Genomic DNA, 12,500 nt, shown 5'->3' on the forward strand with positions numbered 1-12,500 from the left:
AACCCGGGCCCACCCTGTCATGCTCTCACAGGTAACCTCCATCTGAAACTGTTCACTCAGTAGCTGTTCGGGTTCACGTCTCCACTCATTCTGGTTTCAGACGCCGGTGCTGCCTCCGACCATCACAGACCAGATCAGACTGTGGGAGCTGGAGAGAGATCGACTGCAGTTCACAGAGGGTGAGTCTGTTCCTTCTGTTGGAACTTGGTCTCGGACCTACTGGTTCCTCCCGGTCTTTTGATCCAGAACTTGGTTGTCTAAAAAAGTCTCAAGACATCAAGATTCGTTTGACCATTTATTTGAGTAAATGTAGCCAAATGCAATGAGCAGCGCTGGCCACCAGGTGGACTCACGCAGGAGGACACCCAAAGTGTGTCGAACTTTCTGGGATTGACAGTTTTCTGCTGGGCGTAGGCCTCGCCCCAACATTGGGTTGGTCTTTCGTCAATTTGGTATTGATGTCTGTGAGCAACCGAAATTGGACTTCCCATGTATGATGAAACTGTGTGTGTGTGTTGTTTCACCCAGAGGAGCTAAAGAGGGAAACCGGTGTGTCTAGGATGTTCCAGTCATTCTTATCTCAAGGACACATTGACTCCCTCGCAAGAGCCTCCTGCAGGTGTTTCACGTAACTGGTGCGGCTGCATCGGTGACTCCCCAGTGCAGGTGTTTTCTGTTATTCAAACTTAGCGTAGCGTTGCAGCTCAGTTAAGCATATTACTTGCCATCCCTTCACTTCAGCATCTCCACTGTGGAGAGGAAAAGGCTGAACACAATCAGGAAGGCCGGCTCAGTGCTGGGTGGCCCCCTTGACCCCGTCGAGGTGGTGGGGGAGAGAACCACGGCCAAGCTATCTTCTTTTCCACCAAGAAGCACCAGGTGCTAGTTCAGTGCTGGTGCTGTTTAGCCTCGGTCCCACTGCCAGAGCGGGCCGGGCCGGTACGGTACGGCACGGCAAAGCACACCCTGACCCAACTCTGTTGCTGGTCCCAGCACACGAGAGTGTAGTTAAAATGTAGGCGGGGTTCTGAATGATGCAGGTATGTAACGTCACTACACAACAGTCGTTGCAGGACCAACGCGGAAGTTGTGGCTGCAGCTCAACTTTCTCATTCCGAGCAGTGTCCAGCTCTGCTGGAGCTCCGCCCCTTCTGTTACTGAGAGGAGCGTCTGCACCGATCAGAAGACCGCGGTGCTGTGGAGCGCCGAAGTTTCAATGAACCCAGTTAATAAAACAACCAGTGAGCGCAAAGCAGCGCATGTAAACAACAACGAGAGTGTTTACGGCAGATGAGCTATTTGAATATTGTGGGATTACCGATACGACGATCGTCACTGACCAATCAGCAGACGGCTGCGTTGTAGGTCCTCCTTATGGAACCGTACTGTTGTGCCCTATACCTCAACGAAGGGCTGACGAAAATTCGTAACCATTGGTTACGATTCTTTCTGTACCCTCCATAACTTTTGTCAGTGGGGAAGCACAAACCCCCGTCCCGCCCGTGGGACCGCGGCTTTAGGTTCAAATCTCACACTTCCTAAGAATTGCTTGCTTTTCCATTGGGAAGGAGCCAAATAAGAACCATGCGATTGCTTCATCATAAAATGCCACTGCATTCATAGCTGTTTACCCAACCTGCCGCATGGATTTATGGGATATCAAAGATGGCCTTCCGGCAGCTCAAGCAAAAATATCAATATTTAACCGATTCAGCCCGAAAAAAACCAGACTTCCTCAAAGAAAGGGTATTCAACCCACGAAAACAGTCTGAAATGTTGTGAAAGTGACTGTTTATCGTTTTTCCAGTGCAAATCTAAATCTCGCCAGATCAAGTGTTCAAACGGAATCTTGTGACACAATGCCTCAGGAATCTTTGGGATTTGCTTGAATGCAAGATGTCAACAAACAGGGCAATATTCTGTGAAATGAAATGCTTGAAATGTATAATTGTCTGAGTGTAATGACGAATTTCCTCCAGAAGGGTGTACACCAACAACTAAAACTGGCTTCTACATTTTTCCCCTGTGGATTCTGGCAGAGTAACTCTGAAGTTGATCTTCTGTGTTTCCTCCTTGGTCATGATAACCCCACCCCTCGCCCCTGATGTACTCAGTGCTTCGTTGTGGCCCGGCAAAGAGTTGGTACTTGTTAAGCACAAGTTGTAAGAGCCTGGAGCCAGGGCTGAGGCGGTGGAAACACAAACAAGTGTTGCTCAGTCCGGCTCTGGGTCCAAACTCACACCGGAACCTGCTCGGTGGAAGGGGCACCTGAGAGCACTGGAGAACTCAGGTGCCCCTTCCACCGAGCAGGTTCCGGTGGAAGGGGCACCTGAGAGCACTGGAGAACTCCTTCACCCCATGAAGGACACCCTGAGAGCACTGGAGAACTCCTTAAACTCCTTCACCCATTTACATGACAACGTTCGTAGTGACAACGGGTATGGATGGGTCCATCAAGATTAAGGGGGATAATCACGGGGCGGGAACGTGAGGGTTCCTGGGGTTGGTTGGTTGGCTCTCCTTTGACCGGTTCCGGCCGAGCCTTCCCACTATCTGGTCTATGGGGGGGAGGGGGACTTTAGAGTTTTACTCAGAGTGAATCAACTCAGAGTTTAGGGAGAGACTCGGAGTCTGTTGAACCTCCTTTCTGGACCCCAGAAGAACTATTTACCATGGCGGTGGTGAGATTTTGAAGTCACGGTGTTCTGAAGCCTCCAGAGGTCTGGACTAGGAACCCTGATCAACAGATCCAGGATCTCTGTGTTTCCTGGTTGACTTATCGAGATGTGAGCGATCCTGATCACCGTTACTACGAAGCAGGTTATCAACTCTCTGGTTCAACTCAGACCTACGTGTGAGCGTTCACGTGAAAGGGGCGGAGCTTGCAGCGTCTGACCAATCACACACACAGACACTCTGCAGAGTAGTTTACAGATTACTGAAGGAGCAGTTAATCTCTGAGATTATGAAGAATTCAAACTCATCCAGCAGCTCAAAGCAACACTGCTGCTGCAGCCAGAACCAGAACCTTCCTGACTGGTAATCCTGACTTGGTGAGATTATATGATATTAAGTTATCAGTGATATAAATGGATAGCACGGCACTGTGATCACTCAGTTTAACTTTATTACAGCAGAATCATGGCTGAACTTCCTCACTGCTCTTCTTGTAGTTTATATTTTCCATCCAGATGTTTTGAGGCTGAGTTTCTCTTGTGTTTTATGTTTTAATATTAATTCATCACCGTGACGACACGAGTAGTTCTGGTTCCATAAATTCCTGTTTCTGCAGTTCTGTCAGGTGTGATCATGAACCTCATTATTCCAGATAAACAGAACCTGGAACAAGTCAAGAACCAGAACCTCCTTCAGAGACCAAGATTTATTTTATTATGTCAAAAAGATCTTTAAATTAATTTATCATCTCCTCTCTGCTGCAGCTCAGAGCTGAACCTGCCCACCAATCACCATCAGTTAAGAATGGGCGGGGCATTTTCCAAGAGATCTGATTCTCTCTTATGTTCTCTTATCCAGAACATAACCTGCTCCGGAGCATTTTAGACATCCAGCATCAGTTACCAGGAGATTTATCCTGGTGAGAAGTGAGCGAACGTCGTAGTAGAGAAAACAGGAGTTAATCCTGAAGTTATCTGGAGAAGGGGAAATCCAGCGTCGTAGTACAGTGTCAGTTGTCTCTTCCGTTTGGGGACGGGGGATCGGGAGCGTGAAAGAAACATTCCACTTGTGAGCTGGTTTGAAAAAGTGTCGGTTGCAGAGGCTCCGAGCACGGCTGTCGTGTAAACGGACACCAACAACGAGATGAAAGTGTGTTTCCACTCGTGTTAACGGGGCCTGAGTGTGTGAAGGAGCGGTACCACAGGTTCTTCCTTCCTGCACCGAGGAGTTTAACACCCCAGCCGCATCACATGGACATAGACGCACTTCCCTTTTAACTCTAAGAATATATAGTTATACTGTTATGTTGTCATTGTTCATGCTTCTTCTTTTACTGGCTGTGTAACAATCCGAATGTCCCCATCGGTCTCCACACAGACGTCTATCGGTCTGGGTGGAGCTGGGTCGTCAGGAGTGACATGCTGCTGTTCTTGTCTCTTCTCCAGGAGTGCTCTACAACCAGTTCCTGTCCCAGGTGGATTTTGAAGTGCTGCGAGACCGAGCTCAGGTGAGCCTTGAGAACCATTGTGGGGGGGACAGATCCCAACTCTGTCTCGTGGAGAGTCGCTGTGGATCCAACATGTTGCTGCAGAGGAATGAAGGAAGGCAGTTTGAACTGAGCACATTCATTGTGTGTGTGTGTGTGTGTGTGTGTGTGTGTGTGTGTGTGTGTGTGTGTGTGTGTGTGTGTGTGTGTGTGTGTGTGTGTGTGTGTGTGTGTGTGTGTGTGTGTGTGTGTGTGTGTGTGTGTGTGTGTGTGTGTGTGTGTGTGTGTGTGTGTGTGTGTCCCTGCGCAGGGCCTGGGCTGTCTGGTGTGGCAGGACGTGGCTCACCGGGTGATGGTGGTGACGCCGCAAGGACACAGCGAGGTCAAGAGGTTCTGGAAACGACAGAGATCCAGCACATAGCAGGAGATCCGAGGAGCTCGCTGCCAGGCCTCAGAATGTCTGAGAACAGTTCAGAATCCCAGGGCTGAGCACCAGGAGAGAGTCCACCTCCACCTGGACTGGATGGAGTCCACACACTGCTCAGGAGTCGTGCAAACAGTGAAATAAAACAGCCAAAATGCAATAAGGTGAATCTGAACATGATGCACAAACGGCAAAGCATGTCTGTTGGACTCAGGTCTGCAAGAAACATTTGAACATGACTGTCCCTGTCCTGCTCCCTCTGGAGTCCTGCTGGTGCGAGGGCTCTGGATCCTGGAGGTCCTGTTCGATCTGGAGTTCCACTCTGAAGTGCAGGAGTTGATAACAGAGTGAAGAACACCGCAGCTGCACATCATCAGAACTCAACTCAGAACACAGTTTGATAAAAGTCATGTAAAACCAGTAATGTAATAAAATGTAGTGAGGTGTCCTTCTGCGTCGAGGCTTTGAAGTGTGATTGAGCAACTTGGGTTGATTTCTGTGAAGAGCGGAAGGAGGCATGTGGTGATGATGGTGGTGGTGGTGGTGGTGGAGGCCTTGAACCGCCGTACAACCTGAGCGCTTCAGGAAGCCTGATTCACCAATATAGCAAAACGTTAAATATTTTGTCCACTTGGAATCTCATTGCGTGAAGCTAATGTTGTGGCGAGCGACATTTTTATTCATGGAGCCCAGCAGGAAAGATTTTCTTCTGTCTGGGAAGGTAATGATGAGCAGATCCCTCCTGATCGGTTTGGCACGGAATAACAAGGCTGATATGGATTAAATATTATAAATTATGTGATATTGCCTTGAATGACCCTTGTAATAAATGGGGTGCAAGGTTGTTTTCAACTGCAGGTCAAATAATCTACAAATCAAACTAAGAGAGTGTTTGGATCAGACGGGCTGAGGGGGGATGAAGAGCCAAGTGTCCGCTGGAGGAGCGCAGCTGAGCGGCTGTTCTCTGCAGCCTGATGGGGGGAGGAGAGTCTCTGCTCCGGCCACCGCTCCACCGCTCGGCCATGACCGCGTCTCTGCCTCCACCATAAACACCGAACCTCACGGGGAGAGAGCAGCATGGAGCCGGGGGGTTCGGAGGCGGCCGGTGTGCGGGAGGTGACCCCAGGAGATGAGGCGCAGGGCGGGGAGAGCAGCGTCGGTATCCGGGCGGAGGACCGGACGGAGAGCCGCGATCAGCCCGGAGAGGAGGAGCGAGCCGACCAGTACGAGGAGGAACTAGACCCCAGAATCCAGGCATGTTGCGGGATTTAAACGTGTTCACATAATTATCAAAGGTTTAGTTGTTTTTTTCTTCATGCGCCATTTCTACCGAGCAGCGGTGATGTGCGGGTCCTGGACGAACCGACTCTTTGACGCGGTTCCCGCTGGAAACGCGAGTCTTCCTCTTCCTTTAAACATAGACCTGCTGAGTCTGTGACTGGAGTCCAGCCCGCGTGATGAGCTGTGTGAAAACAATAAATAACCCTTTTAATAAGAGTCAAAGTCATGACACTGGATCGGCCTGGTTCTTATTAGTCTCATGACGTTGAATCATGACGCTCACACGCTGTCCTGCTTCTTCTAACAACTTTTTGTGAAGGTTTAACACTGGTACTCTTAAGTAATTAAGTAAACATGGAAGCTATATTCTATACTATAGACTTTGGTTTAGGTTAATCTTATTTTCCTAATTTGGCAAATTGACTTTAGGCTAAGCTGTCTAGACTAGATTGCTGAGATTATTCCAGACGTTGCTTTATTTTGACACAAATGTAGGAATGGTTGTTTGTCGTAGTGAGGTACTTTGTGTGTTTGGGGTACCTGACATGTTGGTAATCCTTTCAGGAGACCTCACATCGCTGTGCCCCAGGCACATTGACCATTTGTGTGTCTTAATTTACTGAAACAGCCCAGAAAACGACGACCCGTCACCAGCTCTAATGGGTTTGATGCTGAGAACATCCAAGTCGCTTTTAATTGCATGGTATTGGTTGGTTTGCTTTAGGGGGCGGGGCTTAGCCAAAGGTCAAGTGAAATCACAGCAGGCTCCATGTGGCCAATAAACTAGACGAGTTTAACAATCCTGATCTAAAGACTGTAAAAGGGAAACATTAAATAATGAATAAAAATGGTTTCTTTTTATATTATTTCAACTTTTTATATTTCAGAAATGGTATTTTCTTGTGTGATTCTTTTTGCGTCACTATCTTGTTTCACTGTAAACCCTTAAAATGTTATAAATGTTGGACCTACAATCAGAGACCTTTTCGTAGAATGGAGATAAAGAAAAAATACATTTAGTTTTTATAGCGATCTATGTGCCGAGTATATTATCCAATATTGTGTTTTACATGATAATCATAATAAACAAAGTTTGTTAATTTAGGAACAAACAAATCTGAGGAGCCACTTGATCAGCTGAAAGAGCCGATTGTTTTGATTGAAGCGTCTCTGCTGACAGAGTCCCAGGGCTCCTCCTGCTGTGCCACTGTGGCACCAGCCTCCCTCCTCGTACTGGTACCCGACACAGACAGCCTCTGTTTGAAGGACCCTGACGTGTGCGTGTGTGTGTGTGTGTGTGTGTGTGTGTGTGTGTGTGTGTGTGTGTGTGTGTGTGTGTGTGTGTGTGTTGTGTTTTCCAGAAGGAGCTGGAGCACCTGAACCAGGCCAGTGATGAGATCAACAAGCTGGAGCTGCAGCTCGACGTGAGCATGCTCAAACACACCGACATACTGCAAATACAAAACCTACACCGAGTACATGATTCACCAATCCCAAAATCTATGTAGTGACGTCTCGACACATTTCACTTTATTCCTCGTAGACTAAAACTACAGACACTTCACAGATGATGAGAATTAAAGGATCTATATTTGCTGGTATAGATTAAACTTTAATGAAGTTCAGTGGTCTGCGCGCTGCAGCTATGAAATCACACTTATCCCAAAGTTCAAGAAGACAAAGGTTCCCTTTAAAGTACAGGAAGCTTGAATCCAGTAGAACCTCCTGCACGCTGCCTTTCACTTCAGCTGGGAAATGTTGAGTTTCCAAAGTCTCTTGGTAAAATAAACTATTGACCGTGGAAAGGCTCGGTCGTCTTTATTGCCAGTAATGTTGTTTTAATAGTTTGACAGACGTTACAGGCAACAACAACAACAAAAGCTATAACATTTAAACACCTAATGAGGATGAAAAGGATTTTATTTTTTTTTAAAAGCGAAACAGTTAGAATGGTTAAAAAGTATTGAAAGATGTCGGTGCTTTTTCATTTTATTGTCCTAAATATGTAGAATGAGTTTCAGTGTAAAGGGTGAAGCTGATGTATGTGAGGCTGGAAGGTTGATGTGGTTGTTGTTGTCCGAATAAGAACAAACAGAAACAAGCTTCATGATGAACTCCAGACAGAAATCCGTCTCCACAGACTGCTTCACCTTTTAACTGCTGCTGTGATGGAAACGACCAGCGCTCACAGCACAGACCATTGTCCAACACGCTGGTCACTCTGGAAGCTTGCTGACGTGTGTGAGAAGAGCACGGACGTCCCGCTGACCGACTGGACTCACGTTCCACACCGAACCACCTCAGTGTGTGTGTGTGTGTGCTCGTGATGGGCGTGAAGTGAACGATTCACTATGAACATCAACACCATGGAGAGTTCCCAACACTCGTATGGATATACGATGAATTGGATGCTCTTAGAGCTGAAGCTCAACTATTAAACTACCGATATGGACGATAAAACTAGAATACAGACGAAGAGTCATGCCACTCCGGAGGCCGCCATGTTTGTTGCTTGTGTACAAGCAGAAAACTATTTACCACAGCGGTGGTTCACATGTGCAGTACCAGTGCTCTGTGGCCTCCGGCAGTTTCTGCGGGGGGGGGGGGGGAGTCAGAAGCGTGAAAGAAAAGTGTTGGTTGCAGTGGCTCCGAGCACCACTGTCGTGTGAACACAACCTAAACCACACTGGTAATGTCAGCAGGGAGTTATCAGGGAGTTATCTGGGAGTTATCTGGGAGTTATCTGGGAGTTATCTGGGAGTTAGCAGGGAGTTATCAGGGAGTTATCAGGGAGCTATCTGGGAGTTATCTGGGAATTAGCAGGGAGTTATCTGGGAGTTATCAGGGAGTTATCAGTGAGCTATCTGGGAGTTATCTGGGAATTAGCAGGGAGTTAGTATCAGGGAGTTAGTATCAGGGAGTTATCGGGGAGCTATCTGGGAGTTATCTGGGAGTTAGCAGGGAGTTAGCAGGGAGTTAGCAGGGAGTTATCTGGGAGTTATCAGGGAGTTATCTGGGAGTTATCTGGGAATTAGCAGGGAGTTATCTGGGGGGTATCAGGGAGTTAGCAGGGAGTTATCAGGGAGTTATGTGGGAGTTATCTGGGAATTAGCAGGGAGTTATCTGGGAGTTATCTGGGAGTTAGCAGGGAGTTAGCAGGGAGCTATCTGGGAGTTGTCAGGGAGCTATCTGGGAGTTATCTGGGAATTAGCAGGGAGTTATCAGGGAGTTAGTATCAGGGAGTTATCAGGGAGTTATCTGGGAGTTATCTGGGAGTTATCTGGGAGTTATCTGGGAGTTATCTGGGAGTTATCAGGGAGTTATCAGGGAGTTATCAGGGAGTTATCTGAAGCAGCAACATTGCTTCATAGTTTGTTAGCAGCGGAGCTCCTCGTGCCCCAGTTGCTCGTTCGTAGGATTGGACCCAATTATCAGAACACTGGATCATAGTGGAAAGGTGAAATAACAAAGTGAAAAAAGAGCTGTTGCAGTTCTGATGGACGACATGTTGACATGCAGAGCGTGAATGAACAGAGGATGAAACCATCAGTGTTTTGTGATATAAATGTTATGAATCTTCAATCTACTGGCGTGTTCTCACTCACTTTAGCACCTTGCTAAGTTTGTGTGTGTCTGTGTGTGTGTGTGTGTGTGTGTGTGCGTGTGTGCGTGTGTGCGTGTGTGCGTGTGTGCGTGTGTGCGTGTGTGCGTGTGTGCGTGTGTGCGTGCGTGCGTGCGTGCGTGCGTGCGTGTGCGTGTGTGTGTGTGCACGCAGGATGCCCGGTCGAGCTACCGGAGGATCCTCACAGACTCTGCCAGGAAGCTGAACGCTCAGGGCTCGCAGCTCGGCGCCTGCATCGAGAAGGCTCGGCCGTACTACGAGGCTCGACGGCTGGCTAAAGAGGTGAAGCTGCTGCCGGCCTGCTGGCTTTCTGTTGTCCTCACACTGCAGCTCTGAAGGTCCTGGCGCTGCGCTGCCGGACGAGATCGTCATGTTGGTGGAGTTGATTCAACACTCGGCTGGTAGGAGGTCGTAGGAGGTGGTTGGAGGTCGTAGGAGGTGGTTGGAGGTCGTAGGAGGTGGTTGGAGGTCGACCTCCACCCAGCAAGACGACACTCGCTGGAGTTTCTCTCGTTTGGCGTCATTGTCTAAAACCAGACGAAGGTGGCAAACACATTTTACTGCAGAGTCCTTATATATTTCTTGTTGAGGGTGCCGGACTGGTAAAATATTACTTTGATAACAGATTTTTTGTGGAGAGTGTCGGGGTTTCTTACCTCATTAGGATCACGTGGTACCATTTACACTACAGTATGTAGTGTTTTGGCAGTTTGGCTATCGATAATGATTAATAATGATCAAAGATAATTATTCATTATTTTAGGATTTTGGAGTTCTTGACATTTCATTCAGAATGGAGGTTACCAGAGAACAGGAAGGCCGTCCTCGGTCTCCACCAGGTGTTGGAGAACAATCAGCTCCATTCAGGAGCAAAACCTTTAGAGAGAATCCCTCCCCAGCTGGGGGCATTCCAAGGTGTGGAGTCCTGGGAGCCGCAACCAATCAGTGACTGGCTGAGACCGGGGACAGTCAATGGCACTGAGGAGGAAAGGGGGGAGGATTTGCATGGGCCTGCAGTGTCTGCAGCACCCCCTGCTGGGTGTGGAGTGGAGCAGATTGACAAATGAAGACTGTCTTTCCTTAGAAATGAACCAACTTTTCTGTGGTCTTGTGAGATCCCACCAGTGGCGGGCGTCAGGGCCTGAAGGCTTCTCTGCAGGACTAAGAAAAAGATCTGAATCACAGACTGATGTTGATCATATTTTGTCCATGAATACTTGTTAAATAATTCCAAACTGTCTGTCCGCTTCCTCTCAGTTTCTCCCCTGACTGCTGCTTCCAGACTGAACTTCCATATTAAAGCTTTTAACCAATCCCAGTTCAGCCATCACCTGTTGCCGGGTAAAGAAATCTGCCTGAGGCTTCAGATTCAGTTCTGCAGGCGTCTGCAGTGTAAAATAAGAGTCTGTGATGCTGCTGCTTCAACCAATCAGATTTAGATATTGATGACTCAGGTCGCTATAGGCCTTCTAGAAGGCCTAACATGATGTCCGTGTATTCTATAGCGTGACCTCATTGTATTCAAGCCCTCTGATTGGATGGTCAGAGAGTTCACTCTCCAGCTAGCTGACTGCATCTGGAGCAGCTGCATGAACAGAACTATAGTTGTGTTGATTTAATAGAGGTTTTATCAACCTACAATGACTAAAGGAGACGATAAAGACATTTGGCTGCAGATTTATTGTCAAAACAATTTTAAAGACGGACTTTTCCAAGAGGTCATTGAACGCACCGCAGCACTCCAAGAGCACCAGTGTAATTTATCTGCGCTCACTACAAACTCAATGGCAGGATTCAGGATTATATTATTTGCCATTATATTATTTTCAAGACCACGGAAAGCTGACGTTTGTCACCGTCCTCGACCCCCAGAAGTTTGGGGAAAAACAGCCGTTTTTTATGCAGCTGCAGCAGAAGGTGACACTGAACTCAGATTTGTTTCACTCATAAAGGTATTTATTCTGGCTACACCAGTATATACCTGTGATGCAAAGGCTTTTTATACTGCATTTCTGCATGAAAACATGGTTTTTGTAGCCATAAACAGTCATTGAGAGGTGGATTGAGTCAGACCAGCACTAGTGAAGGCTGAGGTCTGAAATGCACGACTGGATCCCAACAGAGTACATGTGATGAAAAGGTCGATATTTTCAAAAACCAAACGTTAACTACAGAAAATGACTCCAATCTCAACATAAAGCCAATTTTAATGAAACCTTCTGTTGGAAAACAATTTGAAATGTCCCAAAAACGTCTCCGTTGGTTTTCACATGCCATAAAGTCCATAACAAGACGCATTCTAGATTTCTCCTGCTGTTTCTAATTTATTCACGGTTGCAGACGTTAAAACTCAGAGAGACTGAGAAATCAGTGGTGAACTGTAGAGAAGAAACAATCAGAGCGGAGACGCCATTTCTAACATGTCACTGTATGATGTTACGTTAAAGTCCACTCGCTGACAGAAAACAAACAAAAGACACGTAGACTTTCCCAGAGAGTGATTGTCTCTGTGTGGCTCCTCAGCTAAAATGTGCTCCAGAAATGTGACGAAAAAAACCAACATTTTCACAACATTTACTTTATTTGGACGTTTCTAACTCAGCCATTTGTTTGTTAAAGCTGGAGTCTCGTTTCCTGCTGCAGATTTTCTGTCATTTCAAATGTTCAGTGTTTTTATTGCCTGTGCTGAAAGATTGGATCTGAAACTGAAGGAGGAGAATATTGTTTGAAATAATAAAGTGCAATTATCAGGTTTATATAGTACTTAATGTATTTTTTCAAATAGTTTGAATAGTTTAAGAACGACAGTGACACACTTTGTGAATGTAATATGGAGAGAACATTGCTTGTTTCTCTCATGAGATCTGACGGGATGATCACTCACTAATTCACTCACTCACTCACTCACTCACTCACTCACTCACTCACTCACTCACTCACTCACTCACTCACTCACTCACTGACTGACTGACTGACTGACTGACTCACTGACTGACTGACTGACTGACTGA

The 12,500-nt window shown here is 47.0% G+C and overlaps 2 protein-coding genes across 2 annotated transcripts in view; both read left to right on the forward strand.

Moving 5' to 3' along the window:
* gtf2h4 (general transcription factor IIH, polypeptide 4) overlaps positions 1–5,840 on the forward strand; it is an 11,183-nt gene extending 5,343 nt beyond the window's left edge. The window contains exons 11-14 of the mRNA XM_080485493.1: positions 1–31; positions 101–179; positions 4,122–4,183; positions 4,473–5,840. The exon at positions 1–31 is cut by the window's left edge and continues 17 nt beyond it. Coding sequence (XP_080341619.1) covers positions 1–31; positions 101–179; positions 4,122–4,183; positions 4,473–4,583 — 283 coding nt within the window. The 3' untranslated portion in view covers positions 4,584–5,840. The remainder of the gene's footprint in view (positions 32–100; positions 180–4,121; positions 4,184–4,472) is intronic.
* The window catches only part of sh3bp5lb (SH3-binding domain protein 5-like, b), a 14,058-nt gene continuing 7,064 nt past the window's right edge, over positions 5,507–12,500 (forward strand). Inside the window, exons 1-3 of the mRNA XM_080485494.1 lie at positions 5,507–5,840; positions 7,229–7,291; positions 9,643–9,771. Of these exons, the coding sequence (XP_080341620.1) occupies positions 5,664–5,840; positions 7,229–7,291; positions 9,643–9,771 (369 nt within the window). The 5' untranslated portion in view covers positions 5,507–5,663. The remainder of the gene's footprint in view (positions 5,841–7,228; positions 7,292–9,642; positions 9,772–12,500) is intronic.

Source organism: Lipophrys pholis (genome assembly GCF_963383615.2).
Source record: "Lipophrys pholis genome assembly, chromosome: 17".
NCBI lineage: Eukaryota > Metazoa > Chordata > Actinopteri > Blenniiformes > Blenniidae > Lipophrys > Lipophrys pholis.